The sequence below is a fragment of the Oncorhynchus nerka genome, linkage group LG1, assembly GCF_034236695.1.
Source record: "Oncorhynchus nerka isolate Pitt River linkage group LG1, Oner_Uvic_2.0, whole genome shotgun sequence".
In the NCBI taxonomy this organism is placed as follows: Eukaryota; Metazoa; Chordata; class Actinopteri; order Salmoniformes; family Salmonidae; genus Oncorhynchus; species Oncorhynchus nerka.
Genome location: NC_088396.1, coordinates 12,510,314 through 12,534,885, shown reverse-complemented (window position 1 = coordinate 12,534,885; position 24,572 = coordinate 12,510,314). Strand labels below are relative to the sequence as shown.

Below are 24,572 nucleotides of genomic sequence, written 5' to 3'. Positions count from 1 at the left end.
TCATTGTTGCTGCTATGCTCCATTTCCTATAGACTCCAATGAGCGTTTTCGATTGTCTCCCATTGTGGTCTGCACAAAAACATCCTCCTGACCACTTGTGCAAGAGCAACACCACTTTCTCCAACCAAGAACACTCACACAAAGAAGGTTTTCATATTCAGCCTTTGCTACAATACCTCATGATAAATGTTTATTTACATTTTTTCATGAAGCGAATTCCTTCAATAGATGTCAGCTGTTGGGAGGGTGGCTTGGGTAATGTGCATCACGAGGAGCATCACATAATGCATCTGACCTTGGAGAGGCAGAGAGAGAGAGAGAGAGAGAGGATTCACACAGACTCAGAGTATAGGCTGGTAGTATAACATGACCTCAAACATCACCACCGCCACCTAGTGAGCTAGACTCTTAGAAAAAATGGTTCCAAAAGGGTTCTGCAGAGGTCCTCATAGGAGAACCCCTTTTGGGCTCCAGGTAGAACCCTTTTCGGGTTCCACGTAGAACCCTCTGTGGAAAGGGGGCTCTATCTGGAACCAAAAGGGTTTTACCTGGCTTCAAAGGGTTCTTCTGTAGGGACAGCCAAATAACCGTTTTGGGTTCTAGATAGCACCTTTAATTCAAAGACTATACAGTACAGTGCATGGCAACTAGGTATGGACTGATGCCTGTAGAATATATAGCTACATCTAGGTGGTTAGATGAGAGATATTCTAGGTATCTGATGTTGTTGATGATTCGTTGTCAATCTTTTGACACCATTGGTGACCAGGCACAATAATTTTCAAAGGAAGAGAAAGTATTGAGAAGCATTGGAAGAGAACCACAGAAAGAAACAAGTCCATACCATACAATAACCAAAATGTTCTTTTGAACAAGGTGATGCACACCAAAGAGAGCAAGTCACCAACTGGACCAAATGTGATTGGGTAAATAAGGAGAACTGAACAAATAAGTAGTTCATGCAGCTGTCAATCAAATCTCCGCAGCAAATGCACAAACCCAAAAGCAACCAGTTGGTTCAGCTGCCCTGACAACCAAGGACATTCTTTGTCTCTGCCTGCGTGTACACGGTGAGAGATTTGTGAGACGTAAGATACCAGTCAATTCTTATCGTATGCATAGTGTCCAGAGGCAGTTGGTTGCACTGGTCTTCAGCAACACGTGTGCTCGTCTACTTCTGCATATGCTCTTGTAAATGTCTTCCCATGCAAGGCAACAGAGTAGCGCTATCCATCTTGTGAACGTTTTACGATGGCACAGCAGACTACTCCAGTAAGGTTTGAGTTGTTTGGGTGAGCAAGAAATACAGTCACTTGTCACTCAGGTGATATCGACTGTGAAATCATTTCAACTCTAAAATGTTGTGGCTACCTTCTGTCATTCCTATGCAGCGTTTAGTTCAGATATCTGTGCACATTCCCAGAGGTGAATTTTAAATGAATGCTTGAAATGGAAACGTGGAGACGTCAGAAAGTTCCGAGTAGGCTACGCATCTCTCAAATAGCAGGGCACAGTTTTGCTGCTCTCCTGAGTGGGACAGTGAGTGATTGGAGTGAGGAATGTAGGCAATAGTGTATTCACTAAACTTACACCGTTCCTTCCACTGTAATACTGAAAATAAATGACCGTTCGCCGAGCTTCAAACGGACACGCCTTGCACTTTCCCTTCGAGTAACCTAGTATCAATCTGCCCTAACATGCTTCGCCTGGATTTGCGTGAATCCAGAAAACGGCTATGTATGGGACACGTGAACTAGTCTAGCTGAAATTAAAAACATGAACACTTTTAACAGTAAGAAGGAACCACAATAATTGCCCATCACAAACACATGTATTTTATGGTAGATACGACGATTATAATTTAAAGGGACGAGTGAGTCACTCTCTGGAGCGTGACTAAAAAGGTGGTTTTGGTTCGGGATTGGTGCAGAACTGTAAAACTATCTAGGCCTAGGCTACGTGATTAGAGAATTGAAAAAAAGTATAATCAATGCCAAAGACAAGTGTAGACAGTTAGACTGGGTAAGGACATTTAATACAGTCGTGAGTTTAAACCTAAATAAACTTGGTAAAATAAAGATGTAGTAGGGAAGAATCTCCCGCCCCTCAGCGACCTCGCATTCCTCAGATTCCCACACTACCTATTCATTCTCTACTGGTGCATTTCTATCACCGGGTCTCAAGGGCGGTTGTTAGATTGTATACAAAGTAACTCATAGTCATACAAAAAGTAGCACTTCGTGTAACGTCCACCTGATACAATAATGGACAAATCAAAAGTTTCGGCCACAATGTATCAAAGCGCACCTAAACGCGACACTCACGACCCAGTGAAGGTCCCTCAGAGGTGTACCGTGGTAGTGAATCAGTCACCAGAGAATTATTAGTGTACATTAGCTACGATCCTTGCTTGATATGTGAAGGCTGGCACTGCAACAACACATGCGGTAATTGTTACGGTTTAAAAAACGAATTTAGGACTGGAATCAGAGCTCGTCTAGTACAGATGCTTTACTTGTACAATATATTGTGATGGTTTTCGAATCAATGAAAGCAAGTCTGTACCTTGAGGAGTATTATTGTGATCGCTGTGTTTTGGCGCGGATCCACATTGGAGCATGTAACTTCAGCGAAGTAGCACCTCAACAAGTCCGCTCCTAGTCCCATACATGCGGGGCGGTGAAACTCGCCTCCACAGTGAAGAACAAGGCTCCTTCTTCCGCAAACCGCGTCCACTCCGAAGGAACACGAGTACGCATGACGTCACCTCGCTGTAGGTTTGCAGCTTTCAGTCGTCATTGGCTCTGGTTTGGAAAATAGGGCGTTTCGTTGGTGACTCTCTTGTTGAATAGACCAATGGCAAGGGGGAAGTAGTTGCCTTGGTTACACGTTTTGTCAACCAAATACATGTTATGCTGCGGAGGTGACACTAATAAGGTAGGATACGGTATAGGCACGTCTTTGGTAGTAGAACATATTTGGTATAGGCTAATCGTATGGTAAACTAAATTGTTTACCAATGTCTGTCCCTTTATGTAGGCTACTTATAGTATTATAGATTTATAGACTAAAAACGACGTGAAACGTGGATTAATTTTGTTCGTGAGTTGGCCTAATAAATCGATGTAAAACATGAATTTATCTTATTCTTGAGTTGGCCTAATAAATATAATTAATACGGGCCAGGTGTAGGCTTGTGAGCAGTGCACAGTGTAGACTATGCTACTTTTTCTACTGTACATGTGGGCTCTGCGAGTGTCAACTCACTTTGAAACGGCGCTGGCAAGGTTTGAGAGCAGTTCATGATGTTCCCACTTATTGCAGAATAGGCCTATAATTCAGAGCTCCAATGCAAAAAAATACAAATATTACCGATGCGTAGCGTAGGCTACAGACGTGATACATCAACGGTGTCGTGAGACGGTAGATCTTTAGATCTTATCTGGGATTTGAGGCAACGCCACCTCTAGCCATTTGGGGGGCCATAAATTAGATTTGGTTCTCCCTGCCACCTCGCGGGCAAACGGTGTCTCCCCCATTTTGCCAGGAGGTGGTGAGAAACTTTTGAAGATTTAAAGCAAATTTCTGTTCATATGAGGGCTGGGCTGGATATCTATGTGAGAGTGACTAACAAAATCAATGGGGGACCCCTGGAGGTCAGGGCCCCTGAACACATGCCCCGTGTGCCCGGTTGGTAATTTTAGACTACCTACTTAGCAATCTACAAAATGTTACCTGACAGGGGCTAATTAAGTGACAGAAATAACAACTGGAAAACTTCTGATGCACTACGAAATGTCGAAATTACACCTTGTGTATTCTACTTTTCTAACTCTCAACAGTAAGTTGAGACCCTGACTGAGTTCCCCTAGCGGTCGCGGAGCCCTAAGAGTCGACATTGAGTGTAAAGCACCATATGCCCTCTCCTCTCACCTGTGCTAACACTTTAATCCAGTCACTGTAACCTATAAACCACGGGATCAGTGGTATGTATATCCAAGCCAAAATGTCTCACAATCTGCATGGGTCATTGATATGGACATTGATCTTTATTTTCTGAAAAAATGTCTTCCACACTTTAGGTATCCTTGGAATGAATCCAATACAATTCGTAGAGAAACCTCAAGACACACACTTTCAGCATGAAGAAAAGGATAATCAAATGAATTAAGAATAAATTATTATTCTCTTTTGCTCTTTCCTTAACATCCTCCCACAGTCCTACCATGTCAAATTGATTTCTTCATCTATTAAAGAACATTTGATGTCAGTCTTCAGCTGAGACGTTTTGTTTGTGATGATGATATGATGAATTCACTTTTATTTAGTGTCAACGATAACGATAATTAACCTCACAATAATGATTATATTATAAAGTCATTTACATAATACATTCCAAATGTATTTAGGAGGTTATGATGAATTCACATTTGCCATAATAAAGCACACCATAATAATGATATTATAAGTAATGTACATGATCAATTCAAAATGTATGTAGCCGGATATTCCACATTAGATAAACCCAATAAATATTCCAACGAGTCTCTTTACAGGAACACAGCCTGTCGTTGACTTTCAGACACTTTGAAGCGCTAATGAGAATTCATAGGCTATTTCTATAACCTCGTAGGACCCTGAATGTTGAATCGGCTGTTTTGGGAGACATTTTGTGATAAGTGGTTTTCTCCATTAAGTTCGTCAATGTAAGTTTTAATCTGCCGAATGAGCTGATCAAAGCAACAGCAGGAACGGTGACGAGGTAGGAGTGGTGACCTCTCTATACAAACTTTAAACAATCTTCTGTTTACATATATTACTTGCTAAAATGCTGTGATTACAATGGTGTAATGTTACATAGCATATTACTACAGTGATGTTACGAGGTAATTATGTAACTGGGGATTACTATTACACAGGTATACGGGCAAATGCATGTGAAGTGTTATCCCAAAAGGATTTGTTTAAAACCCCATGTACTACTGATCAACAGATGTGAAGCGATGAGCGGAAGAGACCTACGTGGCTTCATAACCAATTGCCGAACAGAAGATTTAGGTAAGTCAGCTCAGCTCCAAACCAAACCATCGCTGGCTGCTTTTACTGCTCTTCCCTCTAGACTCACTGACTTCACATTATGCTGCTCTCGTAAGCACAATTTGACCTCGAGTCCCTGTGTTAGGAGATTCAGCCATCTCAACCAACACCTTTAATGCCTGCCTTGTCCGTGGCAGCATGGCCTGTGTTTATTCACCCGTCTCCCGGAGTCACAGCCGAACTAATCAGGACCTGTCTGTCTGACATGTTTATTTCCTTCCTTCCTTCTACTCCTTCTATAGGACGTAGCTATCTTGAATACTGCATGCTAAATGGCACCCTTTCCCCTATGTAGTGCGCGACTTCATTAGTGCACTACGTTGGGAATTGGATGACATTTGGGGTGCACACAAAGACGCACATCAGAGTGTTATAGGACAGTGGATGTGCCATTTCCATCTCACTTCCTCTGCTCTGTCATAAATGGAAAGAATTGAGAATGGACTGTTGTTTGATATGATTGACAGTTCATGCACTTTTCACATGCTCAATGCTTACTAGTACACAGTTATATTGTATATCTGGTGCTTTCTTTCATTGATATAGAAAAACTGACTCTACGGATGAAGGATGGACTTGGAAGCTCAAAGTATAAACCGGCTGAATATGAGAAACTACAAGCCATAGTTGATGCCAAACAACTGCAGTCTGCACACATTGCTCAAAAGGTAGATATTCTTGATTTTTTTTACTCTATGAGACCGTTTTGGAATATAGTCCCTGGCCCCGAATCCACATAGCTTCTCAAAGTAGGATTGCTGATCTAGGATCTGCCCATATAATAGTATTCATTACTATCTAAACGGCTAGACTGATCCTAGATCAGCACTCCTGCACAGAAGCTTCATGGATACAAGTCCTGGTTAGTAGTTCATACGATACCAGAGGCAAAGTGTTGATGAATGTATGAAGTTTAAGATGTAATGTTGTATGATATACTGTATATTTAGTAACTCCAAAGTACAGTCTGTTCTTGAACATCCTTAGGTGCAAGCTACCACGTTCATGAAGTAGTTCAGCTGTTCATTTAGGCAACATAACACAAGCAACTTGCATACTAATTATGTATGTGCAACTTTCAGTATGGAGAGAGTTGATGGGTGACAGACCTGTTCATATAATGGGACGGTAAAAGACTGAGACAGTGCATGCATGCCTCTGCATGATCATTGCACTGCACATCATTTCCATCTGAGGACATATTTATATAGAGTTGTTGTTCTTTCTCAGGTGAGCAGCCATGAGGTCTTTCTGAATCACAATCCAGACCTGCATTCAAAATTGGAAGATCATGGGCGTACCCACACGCACGAGCTTGCGCTCACACACACACACACACACACACCCTCTTCAATGATCCGGAGGAGGGGATTGACTATGAAACAGCAGACCATTACGTAACCTATATGGGCTCTCCAAAACATATCAAATTAAAGAAGAATATCAACATTCTAAAGATTTGGATTAGCAGTTTGAATATTCATGAGTCTGCAGGAGGATCAACCATAAAGCTGTTTGAAGTTCTCATCTCTCTGCATCCTAGCATTGTGAGAAGTTAACCCTAGGGGCCATGGGGATTATGCTTGTAGACCTGCAGTGTTTTAATTGGTAAACTGTGGCAGCAGCTTTTTAGTGTCTTGTTATGGTTGCCCATGGCTCGCTCCAATTCAGCTCTCTGCAAGGACCAGATAAGGCATCCAGTGTTTGCATACGCCCGCCCCGCTGAAAGGCAGGCTTTCTATTGTGGATTTCCCAACAGTGATAGAGGGGAAATAAATGACTGTGAGTTGCCGCAGGATGTGATCAAATGATTGGTTCTCCAGTAAGAGAGTGGGAGTGTCCTGGATACTGAGGCCTTACATCTTTGCAGGAGGGGCTCCTGATAAAATCCCTAGATCAACACATAATAAAGGGAGAATTGACAGCGTACTTTAATGGCTGGGGCTTCTAGCAGGGCAATCGAGAGCAGTGGTTTGCCTCTGTTTGTTTTCTTATTTTTTACAAGAGAAAGTCAAATAAATGAAAGTATATTAAGATACTCACCCCTCTTTATTTTCCCACCAGAAACACACACTTTATATATACTGAACAACAATATAAAGGCAACATGTAAAGTGTTGGTCCTGTGTTTTATGAGCTGAAATAAAAGATCCCAGAAAGAGCTTATTTCTCTTATATTTTGTGCACAAATTGGTTTACATCCCTGTTAGGGAGCATTTCTCATTTGCCAAGATAATCCATCCATCTGACAGGTGTGGCATATCAAGAAGCTGAATAAACAGCATGATCATTACAAAGGTGAGCTGGGGACAATAAAAGGTCACTCTAAAATGCAGTTTTGTCACACAACACAATGCCACAGACGTCTCAAGTTTTGAGGGAGCGTGCACTTGGCATGCTGACTGCAGGAATGTCCACCAGAGCTGTTGCCAGAGAATTTAATGTTAATTTCTCTACCATAAGCCGCCTCCAACGTTGTTTTAGAGAATTTGGCAGTATGTTGAACTGGCCTCAGAACCGCAGACCACTTGCAACCACGCCAGCCCAAGATTTCCACATCCGGCTGCTTCACCTGCGGGATTGTCTGAGACCAGCCAGCTGGACAGCTGATGAAAATGAGGTGTATTTCTGTCTGTAATAAAGCCCTTCTGTGGGAAAAAAACGATTTCTGATTGGCTGGGCCTGGCTCCCCAGTGGGTGGGCCTGGCTCCCAAGTAGGTGGGCCTATGGCTGCGCCCCCTGCCCAGTCATGTGAAATCTATAGATTAGGGCCTAATGAATTTATTTCAATTGACTGATTTCCTTATATGTAACTCATTAAAATCGTTGAAATTGTTGTGAGTTGTGTTTATATTTTTGTTCTATATATGTTATGCATGTTCCACCGGAATATTTAAATTTGCCAATGTATTTCCTTTCAAGTATTCAACAGTGATAACGTTTCGCATGAATTGCAGCAGATTATGAAGCTTTCAAAGTAAATATTTCAAGGACAAAACCACACACACACACGGACTGAACTAAACTGCTGAATAAAGACCATTTTGCCATAATGCGTGAAAAGGAAAAATGTATCAATCTCTCATTCTGTGTTGTTCAGCTAGGAACATAGAGCACTAAGGAGGACACTCCTTTTTGGTCATGTTTTATACCACATGTATTACTCATAGTCTAGGTAGTCTAGGTCCCAAATGACACCCTATTCCCTACATAGTGCAGTACTTTTGACTAGACGCCTACTCATCTTACCCATAGGTCCTGCTAAAAAAAGAATATAAAGTGAATACAGAATAAAGTTGTCTTTACAGGGTGCCTTTTGGGACGCTATCATAATCTACCATGATTGCGGTCTTTGCTTTGGTCATGACTGGCCACAATGATATCAGTGATTATATGATAATCATAGGCTGATATAAGATCTGTTTTTCAGGTGAAGAGGACTCTCCGCACAGCCAAGGAGACCAAAGAGAGCTCCCTACTGAGGCAGCACAGACAGGTGTGGAGCAGAGAGAACATCAAACTAGCCAATGCAGGGTAAGAAACCCCTTCCAGCATACCTATCACCAGAGTGTGAATTATACCATGGCATTCGGGGGATCTCTCTTTTTTTAAATTATATCTTTATTTAACTAGGCAAGTCAGTTAAGAACAAATTCTTATTTTCAATGACAGCCTAGAAACAGTCTGTTTCTGAAGCAGAACGACAGATTTGTTCCTTGTCAGCTTGGGGGTTTGAACTTGCAACCTTCCGGTTACTAGTCCAACGCTCTAACCACTAGGCTACCCTGCCGCCCCTTTCTTCACAGGACCTCCTCATTTTTTAGTAAAGACGTCATTTAACAGTAAAAATATATATTACCTGTCAATTTGGCATGAACACAACCAGTAATGATGTTTTCATCTTATTGTCAAACAAATCACTTCAAAAAGTAGGCCTCCTGCGCATCTTCGCCCACTACAAAATAATTTCAGCATCCAAAACGCACCATTTAATGAAGACTAAACACCCAAAAGTGTAATGACATTCAGCGATGGTCACTGGGTCTACACTCTTGTAGCCTGAATTAATTGGTGTGTCTTGCTGACAAAATGATCTTTTTTTGTAGAAAGAAAAGTTGAGACACCTGAAAAGGGGCTGAGATACGGGACTGTGCCAGGATGACAAGTGCAGCAACATGGGAAAAATGGTTTAAACCATGAAACAGAGGTGGGGGGTGTTTGTTTCATTTGGAATAAGCTTTACCATAGCATATTTACCATTGCAGCAATACAAATTGCATTTTAAACAAAGTGGTGAATGGTTAAATTAGCATTATTTACAGCCCCCTCTCTCTCCAAGTTTGACTTTGTTTCATTTGGGGGGAGGGGAGCTCATGTCTCATTCAGGGGGTTTAAGACCCCCTGGGCCCATCGCACTCTGCCCATCACGTCCATTACCATGAACCACTACACCAAATACTGTACTGTAGTCTTTACCCACCCTACTCGGCCAACAGGTCTGACCAGCACCTCTCCAAGATAAAATAAACAAAAAATAAGCCCCTATAAAATGGGAGATTCAAGATGGCTTTCCATAAACAAAGCAAGAAAGAAGGGAAGAAAGGGAGCAAGAACGAGTGAGGGGGGGGGTCTCAGTGGAAGGTGCTAGCTGCTGTGACATTGCAACAGATACTTTCCCTAGTGTGATGATGAGGCAGAGGAAGCAGAAGAACTGGGCTGCCGCGGCCCGCTGGTGTCATGCGTTGTGAAGTGAGAAGGGCAGCGCTAGCTCCTGGGCGCATGCTGCCGCTTCTCGGGGTAATGACTGTGTCGGAGAGATCCAAGGTTAATGGTGTACACAAGCGTGGGTTCCTGTAATGAAGACAGATACACAGATAGACAGGCTGCACCACAGGGCCAGCACATATCCATTGAATTCATTAGTGTGCTGATTATGTAAGAGAGGAGAGAAAAGGTTTGTTTCTGTAGTTACAATCCCATTCGATTTTAGCTGGGACTAATGTATGAGCATGCGCCACACACTGTGTTGATGCATCCCAAGTGGCACCCTATTCTCTGTGGGCCCTGGTCAAAAGTAGTCTACTTTATAGGGAATAGGGTGCCATTTGGGATGTGTCCTGTAGTGCTGGTACAGTATCACTATGCCTAATGGAATTCCCGTTGCTCTCTTTTCATGATGCAGGGAAAAGGCTGAAGCTGAGCTGCAAGGGTTTCTGGGACTGAATGGTCTGGGCAGTACAACAGACAAGGAAGTACTCTCTGAGCTGCTGGACCCCGGTACAGAACCTCTCTCAGTCCTGAGTGCGTAGATACTGTTCCAGTCCCTATAGAGTGAGACAGTACCATTCTTACGGGTGTGTGTGTGTGTGTGTGTCATTAGAACTGCTTCTGGAGAGTGAGCTGGATGTGTTCAGGTGTGCCACGGTGGAGCCCATCTGGCAGCTGAGGGAGGACTTGCAGTACAGACTGACTGAAGTCCAACACCAGCAGCAGCACCAGCTTCCTCAGCCGGGAGACTGGGAGAAGGTACTGCACCAGGTACGTAACAACATGGTCGCTGCCCAAAATGGCACCCTATTTCCTATGCCCGTGCACTACTTTTGACCAGGGCTCGGGTCAAAAGAAGTGAACTAAATAAGGGATAGGGTACCATTTGGGATATGACCTGAGAGAGGAGCTGAGGCAATCTGTGCCCACTGCTTCAGAAAGCTGCAGAGGAACTTACTTATATCCATCTCTGTTTTTTTTATCCACACAATGTAACGCAAGGAATCTTAAGGCATTCACTCTCTCTGCAGGTAGCAGAGAGTGTGAATGCTCTGCAGATCCTACAGAGACTTGAAATAAATCAAAGTCCTGTTCCTTTCGCACAAAAGTCCTCAGGTTACCCACAGTGCAGCATTCATTCCTCATGAATCTGGTGTTTGTTCGAAATCCATGCTACGTATGTCACCGCTATTGACTGAATTCTCCTTTTGACTCCTGGAGGCTTTTTTATGCTCCGGGAGAGAATGGTGGGATTAAGAGCAGACAGGAGGGGTGTCTTTAAAACCGGGCCATATAGGGGGATGAGGAAGACACTGCCAGCCATTTTGTCCGCCTGCCTCCCTGCCCCTGTGTGAGTGAGTCAGTCTCTGGCGGATCTTCATTCCCCATTCCTCTTCTCTTTCATCCAGACCCTGCTGTCTTCCCCACACAGTCCTGCCCACCTGAGAGCCTCACCACAATCGAGCTTCTCTCTTCTCTCTCTCTCTCTCTCTCTCTCTCTCTCTCTCTCTCTCTCGCTCTCTTTCTTGCTCTCTTTCTTGCTCTCTCTTCTCTTTCTCTGTTTCTCTCTTCTCTTTCTCTGTTTCTCTCTTCTCTCTCTCTCTCTTTCTCTTCTCTTTCTCTCTCTCTCTCTCTTTCTTTCTCTCTCTTCTCTTTCTCTGTTTCTCTGTTTCTCTCTTTCTCTTCTCTCTCTCTCTTTTCGTTCTCTCTTCTCTCCTCTCCCATTCTACTTTCACCCATTGACCAGCCACGCTTAAAACCATCTGCTTGTTAGAAGTTAAACGATAATAACTCAACTCAGCACTACTCTGCTGACGGGCATTGAACTGAAGCTCTCAACTACAGCTCCAAGTGATTCTACACTTGTTGAAGTCTTGTTCTTTCCGCCGAGAACAACGACGTGTGACGTGTGATGTTTTGGAACAGTGCATACCCCGTTCGATGAATAATGTCATCACTCAAGCGAGAGCCATTCATAAAGGTTTAACGAACACAATCAAGAGTTTCTTGTGGAGATGAAATCCGGAGTTTCTTGTGAGTCACCTTTGTAATAGTTTCTCTCCATTGGGTGTAAGCATGCATTTGTCCACCTCTAATACATTACCCTGAACCCAAATGATGCTGGCGGATGATATATTTGAACATGATTACCTTGGTAGTAACATTGAATGCCATTCCTTTCCTCGCATTTCCTGTACGTTTTGAATGAGAACATGTGCAGGAGGAAGGACAATCTAATGCTTTTCTTTGCGATCTAGTATGTACTGTTGCACAATAGACTGGTTTCCTCTCTCTGAGTGGCATCAAAAATCAAACCTGTTAGAAATGGAAAGAGGGTATAATTAGAGATCATTTGGCTTCAGTGAATTGCTCTGATCGTATGATTCACTGTTATTTGTCCACCAAGTTGAAGATAAAGCAAAACAACACTGGAAAATAGAAATGTGACATTTCTGTGGATCGTGTACTTTAACAGAGACATCCGTTTCCACTTCCTCTCACCAACACTTTATCAGATACAGAGCCCCTATACCATGATGGACATCAGAGGAGGGCAGACTGATATTTCTCAGATGTAGGGGAGACGAGAGAAATGAAGTAACAATTCCTTGAAACAAGAGTGTGTTTGTGTTAAAGAATTGTGTCTGTGAGGTCACCGTCCGTGTGAATCTAAAGATCTTCTCAACACACGCACAGGTCAACTCTGTGAAGGACCAGCAGGATGCCATCAACAGAAAACTTCACACAGAGTATCTGGCCATAGAGGAAGACATCCTGTCCCTGGGAGTGGAGGTACCTAGGTCTCACACCATTAGGGTTGCATAATTCTGATAACTTTCCACAAATTCACAGGTTTTTCCAGAGATTATGTTAGGAAGATTCCTTATTTCAAACACGTTTCAACCCTATCTCTTGCCACACCGTTTGATTGTGCTGCCAACAAATCCAGCCTTAATGTTTCACAATGTCATTTCAAAAGACATAACCGCATTGTCCTTTGCAGGAGAGTTCTACCAAAACTGCAGACTGTCTGGTGCCGGTAGACCAGGTTCCAGAGGAGTTTTTGAATATAGACTGCCCCTACCCTGGACTGACAGCCTCCTTGATCAAGGAGTTCCAATCCCTGTCTGAGAAGTACCAGTCCAGGTTGCAGAGTGTACAGGATCGCCTACAAGGCCTGGATAGGTAAAGAACTGCGCTGATCACAACTATAGTAGTCTCACCCTGAAGGTTGAATCCACTGGGCACAAACTGGTTGAATCAACATTGTTTCCACGTCATAAAAAATCAAATAAAAAGTGAACGTAAATGACTTTTAATCAACGTGGGAAACTGATTGGATTTGCAACAAAAAAAAGACATCAACGTCAAGGAATGTCAAGAATCTTTTAACCTAAATCCAATGACAAGGGTTTAAAAAATGTTTGATTTCACGTTGAATTCACGTTAGCTGACAACTCAATCTAGACATTGGAACGGACGTCTGTGTCCAGCGGGTAGATCCTCCTGAGCTGAAGCAGGGGTTGCCTGATAGCCCGCCATTTTGAATTGATGTCTTGCTCAAAACGAATCAAAGCAAAGCGCCAGTGTTGATGCAGAGGGATCCTGCCGTGTGACATAATGATAGAGCACAGTGTGGATGTGGAACAAAGAGATGAAAGAGTCAGCTTGGTACCGTAGACCTTATACACATAAAACAAGTTTACCCTCCCTAGGGAGGCTGGCTGTTAAAAACAGGTAGTCTTAAGGTTCTGCCAGTCTACCAAACTTGTACGCACAGCAGTGTTCTAGAATGTTGGACCGTTTGCGTTCGTACTTTTTTTTCGAATTCTCGGCGCAGCTCAAGCAATTTCTCCAGCTGTCAACATATTCAAATGAATAGAGGACACATACTGGGAGACGCGACGGTTGGGAATTGTGGGGAGGTGCTCGTTCGGGATGTGTGTCCCCCGTGGATGGTGGTCTCAGAGTACCTGTATCACAATGGGAAGCCAGACTGTCGCATCTCAGCGTCTGGGGACTATGATTTATGCTTAACACACCAGGGGGTTGATTACATCAATGCATTCTACTAATCTACTCATACTAATATTCATTTCCATTGATGCTAAACACAGCTACACACAGACAGACACAGACAGACAGACAGGCACACGCACGCGCACACACAAAAGAAAGCCCCAGATCTTTATCATGCAGACATTCTTTGGTGAAAATGTAATGTTGACAGGAATGAGACGTTGTGTGGGTGTCACTGTACAACAATTCTCAGCATGTGCTTTGTTGTGTTTGCAGCAGGTGATCCACACATGTTTCTCTTTGCTCCAAACTGTTCCAGGTTCTGTGGCTGGTCGGCAGATGACCATCTCCGCTTCCAGATGACTGTGAGCCAGTACCCTCCTGATCTGCACAACCACAGAGCCCTTTACATGGACTTGCTGCAAAGACTGTTTCCCCACAGATCCAGACAGGAGCTGGTCAGTAAACAACAGTAACAGCTCTGGATTTACTATGTATGCGTCCCAAATGGCACCCTTTGGGCCCTGGTCAAAAGTATAACCTTTATGTACATTTTAGTGCACTATAAAGGGTATAGGGTACACTCTCCCCATGGGAGAACCCTTTTTGGTTCCAAGTAAAACACATTTGGGTTCCAAGTACTGTAGAACCGTCTATGGAAAGGGTTCTACCTGGAACCAAAATAGGTTTTTCAAGGAGTTCTCCTCTGGGGACAGCCAAAGAACCCTTTTTGGTTCTAGATAGCACCTTTTTTCTAAGCGTGTACCACTTGGGACACAGCCCAGCAAAGTGATTTGTCATCACACCCCTTTACATACACACATACCAAGGGCACGTCCAATGCACACAGCACAGATTGAGAAAAAAACTCACCCAGCCATAAGGTGACTCTGGCTGGTATACAATCAAATGCAATCAAAATCCACGATCTGCAATCGACTGAATACCTGCCTCTCTCTGCCTCTCGACACACATCCTCTCCCAGAGCTCTGAGACTCTCTGTCTCTCCTCTTCATCTCCGTGGTCAGCGTGGTGCTCGTCTAGTAATTGATGTGCTTGGCAGGCTGTAGGATGTGCCGTGCCACCGTCTGTGGACACAGCTCAGCCCTCCACTCACACCACTGCCTCCGCTCCCCCGTCACTATGACAACCGCCAAGGACCTCGTCCCCTCTCCCTCCTCTCTCTCCTTTCCCAGACCTGTTCTCAGAGCTGTTCCATCTGGGTGCTACACCTAGGGCCACATTCAGCCTCAAGTGGCTGTGATGAGATAGATCTAGCCATTTCCTCCTGCGCTCTCCCTTTCTCCTCTTCCGGCCCGACAAAACAGAGCCAGAGTCAATGGAGTGCAGACTGCACCTAATACAGCTATTAGTCATAATTAAGTTGGCTCAATTCTTATTGGTAATCAGTCCCTTGAGCAAAATGGCCTAACTCATTATTGTGAAGTTTGTTCGGGAAAAAAAGCAGGCTTCTTGCCTCAAGTAATGTTTGGCATTGCCGAACTCTCGTTGACCTCAAACTGATGAAGAAGGATGTCCAGGGGTGAAACATTTTCTCAACGATGAACAGGAAAAACAAGATCATCAGACAGTATAGCTCATTTATTTCAGCATACTTTTATTCTCGTAATACACGCAAAATGTGAGTAGTACAAACATAGTTTTATTCTCGTAATATCGAAACACAGTGAATGATGGAACAGTGTTTTCCTCATACTCTGTTTGCTCTATTAGACACAAAGTGAAGCATGGAAATGTTTTACTGCATCGCAGTTGCATGTATTTGGCACATTTGTCCTGTATGTGTATGCTGTTGGAAAACATATGCTGAACAAAAATATAAACCCAACACAACATTTTCAAAGATTTGACTGAGTTCCAATTCATATAAGGAAATCAGTCAATTGAAATAAATAAATTAGGCCATTAATCTATGGATTTCACATTACTGGGAATACAGATATACCTTAAAACAAAGTAGGTGCGTGGATTAGAAAACCATTGAGTATCTGGTGTGACCACCATTTGTATCATGCAGCGCATCTCCTTCACATAGAGTTGATCAGGCTGTTGATTGTTGCCTGTGGAATGTTTTCCCACTCCTCTTTAATGGCTGTGCGAAGTTGCTGGATATTGGCGGGAAACTGGAACACGCGGTTGTACACGTTGATCCAGAGCATCCCAAACATGCTCAATGGGTGACATGTCTGGTGAGTATGCAGGCCATGGAAGAACTGGGACAGGAATTGTGTACAGATCCTTGCGACATGGGGCCGTGCATTATCATGCTGAAACATGAGGGGATGGCCACGGATGAATGGCATGACAATGGGCCTCAGGATCTCGTCAAGGTCTCTCTGTGCATACAACTTGCCATTGATAAAATGCAATTGGGTTCGTTGTCCGTAGCTTATTCCTGCCCATACCTTAACCCCACCGCCACCATGGGGCACTCTGTTCACAACATTGACATCAGCAAACCGCTCTGGAGGTGGCTTATGGTAGAGAAATTAACATTAATTTCTCTGGCAACAGCTCTGGTGAACATTCCTGCGGTCAGCATGCCAATTGCACGCTCCCTCAAAACTTGAGACATCTGTGGCATTGGGTTGTGTGACAAAAGTGCACAAGGTTCACCTGTGTAATGATCATGCTGTTTAATCAGCTTCTTGATATGCCTCACCTGTTAGGTGGATGGATTATCATGGCAATGGAGAAATTATCACTAAGGGATGTGAACAAATTTGTGCACAACATTTTTGAGAAATATGTTTTTTGTATATATGGAACATTTCTGGGATCTTTAATTTCAGCTCAATCCATGTCTCAAGGCTTCAAAATCCTTCTTTAACCTGTCTCCTCCCCTTCATCTACACTGATTGAACAGGATTTAACAAATGACATCAATAATGGATCATAGTTTTCACCTGGATTCACCTTGTCAGTCTATGTCATGGGAAGAGTGTTTTGCACACTCAGTGTATGTGGCCATTGTAAATTGGCCTATTGTGAACATGAGGATGAGAGAAGTCATGACCGCTACTACTCACTATTGAGCCAGTTGAAAATCTAGTTGAGCTAGTTAACCAAAAATGTCCGAGCGGAAGACAGTCGTTGTACCAGGGTTAATAGAGCTTCGTTCAACTACTCTCCCATTCCATCTGCATGCAATCATTTTCTGGAGATTTATTTTGGATGATTGTAAGCTATTGTCCATCACCTTGCGATTCATGCAAATGTGATGAGAGATAAGGGAGTATTGTTTGATCATAGCAGGGCAGAGCAGTTGGAGACAAATGGAACGGTCAACGTGGATGTTCTGTCCACAGCGGCCCAGTCAAAGCTTTGATATTAAAATCTGTTGTGTATCCTCTGTAGCACACTTTACCTGCGCTGTATGTGGTGAACAGTTTGCCACCTCTTTCAGGCCTACTTCAGAAAGGAAACAGGAAGAAAGGAGTGCAAAGCTGTAAAAGAAAAAGGGCCATCCTGCTGCTTTGATTACGTAGCCTTTTGATTCATCTTAGTTGTTTTAAAAGCACAGATACATGAATTGAACCATTGTGACAAAGGGCTCTGTTCTTTCTATAATTGTCTCTTTTGTGAAATAATTGCAGTTTTACAGTTTTTCGTCTCTTAAGAAATGTTTCACTTGAAAGGGAGCATGGTGTTGTGAATGTGATTGGCTAATGGTTGGTCTTTGTTTGACCTTTGACCTTGTTCTGCACTCTCTTCTGAAAGATCGACTGACTCTGGACACTTGGACAGTGCACTTTTGATCAATTATAACAATCACTTCTACCTCGAAAAAAAGTATTCAGATAGTATTCATACCCCTTGACTTATTCCACATTTTGTTGTGTTACAGCCTGAATTCAAAATAGATTAAATAGATTGTTTTTCTCACCCATCTAGTCACAATAAACCATAATCACAAAGTGAAAACAGTTTTTTAGAAATGGTTGGAAATGTTAAAAAAATCAAATGAAATACAGAAGTATCTAATTTACATACAGTAAGTATTCACACCCCTGAGTTAATACATGTTAGAATCACCTTTGGCAGAGATTAATTACACCTGTTAGTCTTTCTGGGTAAGTCTCTAAGAGCTTTGCATACCTGGATTATACAATATTTGCTCATTCATTTTTTTAAAATTCTTCAATCACTTGTCAAGTTGGTTGTAGATCATTGCTAGACAGCCATTTTCAAGTCTTTCCATAGATTTTCAAGCTGATTTAAGTTAAAAATGTAACTAGGCCCCTCAGGAACATTCAATGTTGTCTTGGTAAGCAACTCCAGCGTATATTTGGCCTTGTGTTTTAGGTTATTGTCCTGCTGAAAGGTGAATTTGTCTTGCAGTGTCTGGTGGAAAGCAGACTGAACCAGGTTTTCCTCTCAGATTTTGTCTGTGCTTAGCTCTATTCCATTTATTTTTATCCTAAAAAAAAACTCCCCGGTCCTTGTTGATGACAGGCATACATATAACATTATGCAGCCAACACTGTTCTAGAAAATATGAAGAGTGGTACTCAGTGAGGTGTTGTGTTGGATTTGCCCCAAACATGATGCTCTATTCAGGACATAAAGTTTGCACACAGGATGCATGTTTTGTAATATTTAGATTTTGTACAGGCTTCCTTCTTTTCACTCTGTCATTTAGGTTAGTATTGTGGTGTAACTACAATGTTGTCAATCCATCCTCAGTTTTCTCCTAATCACAGCCATTAAACTCTGTAACTGTTTTAAAGTCCCCATTAGCCTCATAGTGAAAACCCTGAGCGGTTTCCTTCCTCTTCGGCATCTGAGTTAGGAAGGACGCCTGTACCTTTATCGTGACTGGGCGTATTGATACACCTTCCAAAGTGTAATTAATAACTTCACCATGCTCGAAGGGATATTAAATGTATTTTTAAAGATTTTTTAAAAATCTACCAATAGGTGCCCTTCTTTGTGAAGCATTGGAAAACCTCCCTGGTCTTTGGGGTTGAGTCTGTGTTTGAAATTCACTGCTCGACTGCGGGACCTTACAGATAATTGTATGTGTGGGGTACAGAGATGAGGTAATAAAAAGCATGAGTTGACGCACAACCAGAGAAAATGATTTAGTGTAGAGGTGCTAGAGTTAACTGTGAATAAACTGTAAGCTATAACAAACAAACAAAAATGCCTACGTAACCTGGTTCAAGCATTCATGACATTACCCTGAAGAAGGCACAGTGATGCCGAAACGTTGGTGGTTTACTCAATAAATGACTGGGAGTTTATACATAGAGTGTGCGACTCTCTTTGTTTTTATAGCCTACAGAGACAAGGTGGTCATCTTTTCTTTTTATGTTAAACTCTATCATTGTAAAAAAGTCCACTTTGACATTATGGGGCATTGTGTGTAGGCCACTAAAGACAATGACACAAAATCCCAATTGATTACATTTGAATTCAGGTTGTTATACAACAAAATGTGGAAAATGGTCAAGGGGTGTGAATACTTTCTCAAGGCACTGCAGCTTTACTCTCATAATGTATAAAGACAGGGAGTGCTAGAACAGTGTGTTCCTCATACTCGTTTTGCTCCATTAGACATACAATGAATCACATACATTTTTTACTGCATTCCTGCTGTGTGTTGTTGGCACATTTGCCCTTTGTCTGTATGTTGTTGGAAAACATAATTCCCTGAGCTCATCCACAGACATACTGTATGCGGCCATTGTAAATTGGCCTATTGTGAACATGAGGATGAGAGAAGTCATGACCGCTACTACTCACTATTGAGCCAGTTGAAAATCTAGTTGAGCTAGTTAGCAACAACCAAAAATGTCCGAGCGGAAGACAGTCGTTGTACCAGGGTTAATAGAGCTTCGTTCAACTACTCTCCCATTCCATCTGCATGCAATCATTTTCTGGAGATTTATTTTGGATGATTGTAAGCTATTGTCCATCCCCTTGCGATTCATGCAAATGTGATGAGAGATAAGGGAGTATTGTTTGATCATAGCAGGGCAGAGCAGTTGGAGACAAATGGAACGGTCAACGTGGATGTTCTGTCCACAGCGGCCCAGTCAAAGCTTTGATATTAAAATCTGTTGTGTATCCTATGTAGCACACTTTACCTGCGCTGTATGTGGTGAACAGTTTGCCACCTCTTTCAGGCCTACTTCAGAAAGGAAGCAGGAAGAAAGGAGTGCAAAGCTGTAAAAGAAAAAGGGCCATCCTGCTGCTTTGATTACGTTGCCTTTTGATTCATCCTAGTCGTTTCTAAAAGCACAGCTACATGAATTGAACCATTGAGACAAAGGGCTCTTTCAGCAATCTTTTTGACTGTTTTTTCAGCCCTAAGAAATGTTTCACTTGAAACGGAGGATGGCATGTTGTGTGATTGGGATTGGCTAATGTTTGGTCTATCAAAGATGTTTGACCCTCGACCTTGTTCTGCACCTTTTCTGAGTGAGTGACACTGGACACTTGGACAGTGCACTTATGATCCATTCTAACAATCACTTCTACCCTGACGGATATTCAAGTTGCACGTTCAGGTCACTGTCCCTGTCCTCAACAATGGACACGCCGAGACACTTGATATGCAAATGCGGTAGGTGATTTCAAACCTAGAATCATGAGGATTATCAGTGCCGTGGATGCTGAGGTTTAACAGACTGCACTATGACCCCTAGTGGACATAGCTGGTGAATGTTTCCGTTTCCAGTGGTCACGGTCAGAGGTCAATTGTCTGCTATTGCCATTCAATGGAGCTACCCAATGATGTTCCTTGGTATTTATGGATTAAATGTATGTTTTCTAGTGGCTTGGGGGATCTGTCTCTATTTTTTCATCGTTGTATGGCCACTCTGCCCTCACACTTATAACTGAGGCTCTGCAGGGGTTTGTCAGTCAGCAGCTGAATTAATACTGCTGTACAGCTTTAAGAATCCTTACAGAATGTGAGCGCATGCACACACACACACACACACATGTACATGCACACACATGAACGCATAGGCGTGCATACACACACACACACACATTCCCCAAAGAGGGTCGGAGAAATAAACAGAGAGAGAGAGAGAGACAGAGAAGGGAAAAGGATGATGGATCTTCTTCAAGTTGTAAAGTTATGCGTTAATAAACAAGCTGTGCTCAGGCTGCCTCTGGCACAGCGGCGTATGTCCCATTGGCAGATCTGTCAGCTCGCTCACGTTCAATAAAAACAGTCAGCCGCCTAATGCCGTCACACCGTCAGTTAGCCACTATTAGTCCATAGATGAATGGAATTCCCTCTGTTCCAATAAGGTAGCCAAGTGAAGCTGCCTCTGTGTGATTGCTGCCACAATGATGAATCGCTATATATGCCCCATATGCAAAACGCTGGAAAGGAAAAGGTCCATTGAACACCACTTATCTAAACCAATATCAAGACCCGGGTGTTACTCTATAGTATCTGTGTAGCTGCTTTAGCATGACAGTCTGATCTAATGTATCAATACAGGTTTGCATGTTGCTATGTCGCCCACAGTATATGCTATGCTATATATGTTGTTGCATATTATATGCTACGTATTACTTATATGTCACTACGACCAAACTTGTGCATCCCGTCTAACGGCACTATTGTATCAGGAAATATCGCTACATAAGCCTGGCAAAAAAGGTCCCCGTGGCAAAAGAGGTTTCTAACCTCAAGGGTATTTGACTGGTAAAATGAAGGTTCTTGAAACCTAGAATAGAAAACACTGCAGTGAAACCTGTTCTGTGTTATGTTATGGTTGTATTTGTACCTCCATGGCAACAGTGTCTTTTTGCAGACGGACCACGAGCGGCGCTGGGACTGGCAGCGCTTCACCCAGACCCAGATGCATGTGGTGGCCCAGAGTTGGCAGCGGGATCGGGCTGACCTGATGTTTAAAGCCCTGGTGACCCTTGAGGAGGCCAGGCAGACCCATCGGGAGGAGCTGGCCCTCCACACAGACCGCAAGCACCAGCAGGACATCTGCTCCCGCCTCAGTGACAAGGTAGAGATACATGCAGTACACTGAAATGGCATCCTAAATTCTGAAATGGCATCCTATGTCTGAAATTACATCCTGTGTCTGAAATGGCATCCTATGTCTGAAATGGCATCCTATCTGAAATTACATCCTCTTTCTGAAATTACATCCTGTTTCTGAAATGACATCCTATGTCTGAAATGGCATCCTATGTCTGAAATGGCATCCTATGTCTGAAATTACATCCTGTGTCTGAAATGGCATCCTATGTCTGAAATGGCATCCTATCTGAAATTACATCCTCTTTCTGAAATTACATCCTGTTTCTGAAATGACATCCTATGTCTGAAATGGCATCCTATGTCTGAAATGGCATCCTATGTCTGAAATTACATCCTGTTTCTGAAATGGCATCCTATGTCTGAATTTACATCCAATGTCTGAAATGGCATCCTATGTCTGAAATTACATCCTGTTTTTGAAGTGGCATCCTATGTCTGAAATGGCATCCTATGTCTTAAATTACATCCTGTGTCTGAAATGGCATCCTATGTCTGAATTGGCATCCTATTGTCTATATAGTGCACTATTTTGACCAGAGTCCGCAGCAAAAGCAGTGCACTACTTAGGGAATAGATTGCCATTTGGGACACACACCTCTGTCTGACTGTAGAAGACCTCCATTAAGGAGGCAGCTAATGCCTACACAACTTTCCAAATCCTAATATCGCCGATACTGTTTTTCATGTTGTTTTTTTGTCTTGCCAACGTAGTGGTGCGCACACTTAACGATCTGGCACTGAACAGTCACACAAGATTCTTTACTTGGTCGTGAGGATTATTGATACCACGCTGTCTTGCGAAAACAATGATGTGATGAAAATGTTTGGACTCCCGAGTGACGTAGCGGTCTAAGGCACTGGATCTCAGTGCTAGAGGCGTCACTACAGATCCTGGTTCGATTCCAGGCTGTATCACAACCAGCCGTGATTGGCAGTCCCATAGGGTGGCGCACAATTGGCCCAGCATCGTTAGGGTTTGGTCGTGGTAGGCCGTCATTGTAAATAACAATTTGTTCTTAACTGACTTGCCTAGTTAAATTAAAATAGCTAGAATGCAGGCTCAAAAAAGTTTTCAGTCAGACATTCATGCTTGCCATACAGAGTTGAAATTCCTTGCCAATATTTTGAATTGAATAACATTGCTTGTGAACTTCAGAGCTGTAACGATTTGACACTTTGGCTTTACAAACGCGTACTGGTAGTCATCGCTCCTGCTTGAGAGTAGACATTCTGGGTGATGGGATACAGCGTCATCATCTCACCCGCTCCTTCTCTGGAGAACTCTCATTGGCTATTGCTGATCACCGTTCTAAAAACTTGACAAAATCAAACATGTTTTAAAATATCAGCCATGTATATCAGCCAAAATACGAAATCAGTAGCCCTCAGATTGAGTCTCTGTCCCGCTCACATTAAACGAGCGTCGGTGACGGCCACATGCCCCGAGTAGGCAACGACAAAGGGATTTTGTCTCCGATCTCAAAAACTTGTCTGGGACAGCCAAATCGGGGCTAACATTGTGTAGTGTACACCAGACTCTCACTCACTGACATTTCCTCTTGCCAGCTAGCTTCTCATGCTCGGTTCGGGATGCCACTAGTGATGGGCTGTGAACGCTAACAAGCTAATAAGGACAGCCTTGTCTTGCCGACATGTTGTAACTGTATTGGAGGGTTTGTTCAATTCGCTCAAAAAGCAAGTTGCGTACATGGAAAAAGTCCCCCACTCTTGCAGTGTGTCATCCTATTAAGGTTTTCTTGTCAATTAACTGATGAACAAGTTCTGTTTGTTTATCTAGCCGTCTATAGCATAGCTGATGTTTTTTATAAGTGGTTTGGAGATTTGTTTAACCACAGCTAATTAGATAACAGTAAGGACTGACCTCATGTTGGTGGCTTCCCACTCTTTGTGGTCATGTACATGTGTTTACACAGATAACATGACCTGATCTGGCATGTCTATGGCCCACACCATACATCAGAAACAAAAACATACATACAGTGCCTTCGGAAAGCATTCAGACTTTTTCCACATTTTGTTACGTTTACAGCCTTATTCTATAATTGATTAAATCGTTTTCCCCCTCATCAATCTGCACACAATACCCCACCCATAATGACAAAGCAAAAACATTTTTTTTTGCGCAAATGTATTACAAATGTATTACAAAAAAAACCTGAAATATCACATTTACCCTTGGCACACCTGTATTTAGGGAGTTTCTTCCATTGTTCCCTGCAGATCCTCTCAAGCTCTGTCAGGATGGATGGGGAGCACAGCTATTTTCAGGTCTCTCCAGAGATGTTCGATCGGCTTAATATCCGGGCTCTGGCTGGGCCACTGAAGGACATTCAGAGACCTGTCTCGAAGCCACATCTGCGTTGTCTTGGCTGTGTGCATTGGGTCATTGTCCTGTCTGAAGTCCTGAGCTCTTTGGAGCTCTTTTTTTGTACTTTACTCCTTTCATCTTTACCTCAATCCTGACTAGTCTCCCAGTCCCTGCCGCTGAAAAACATCCCCACAGCATGATGTATGCCACCACCATGCTTCACCGTAGGGATGGTGCCAGGTTTCCTCAAGATGTGATGCTTGGCATTTAGGCCAAAGAGTTCAATATTGGTTTCATCAGATCAGATAATCT

General features: G+C 42.9%; 2 protein-coding genes across 5 annotated transcripts in view; one reads left to right on the top strand and one right to left on the bottom strand.

Moving 5' to 3' along the window:
• The window catches only part of LOC115141696 (plakophilin-4), a 144,640-nt gene extending 141,907 nt beyond the window's left edge, over nt 1-2,733 (bottom strand). The window contains exon 1 of one of the 3 annotated variants that reach the window (XM_065005005.1): nt 2,566-2,733. In XM_065005005.1, the coding sequence (XP_064861077.1) occupies nt 2,566-2,620 (55 nt within the window). In that variant the 5' untranslated portion in view covers nt 2,621-2,733. The remainder of the gene's footprint in view (nt 1-2,565) is intronic. The other 2 variants (XM_029681019.2, XM_065005040.1) reach the window with 2 other exon arrangements.
• Nucleotides 2,734-2,894: 161 nt separating this feature from the next.
• Nucleotides 2,895-24,572, top strand: part of LOC115141588 (coiled-coil domain-containing protein 148) — a 44,906-nt gene continuing 23,228 nt past the window's right edge. For both annotated transcript variants that reach the window (XM_029680639.1, XM_029680723.1), the window contains exons 1-10: nt 2,895-2,937; nt 4,994-5,058; nt 5,644-5,765; nt 8,528-8,631; nt 10,280-10,374; nt 10,478-10,635; nt 12,562-12,657; nt 12,869-13,050; nt 14,204-14,342; nt 21,687-21,893. In XM_029680639.1, coding sequence (XP_029536499.1) covers nt 5,004-5,058; nt 5,644-5,765; nt 8,528-8,631; nt 10,280-10,374; nt 10,478-10,635; nt 12,562-12,657; nt 12,869-13,050; nt 14,204-14,342; nt 21,687-21,893 — 1,158 coding nt within the window. In that variant the 5' untranslated portion in view covers nt 2,895-2,937; nt 4,994-5,003. The remainder of the gene's footprint in view (nt 2,938-4,993; nt 5,059-5,643; nt 5,766-8,527; nt 8,632-10,279; nt 10,375-10,477; nt 10,636-12,561; nt 12,658-12,868; nt 13,051-14,203; nt 14,343-21,686; nt 21,894-24,572) is intronic.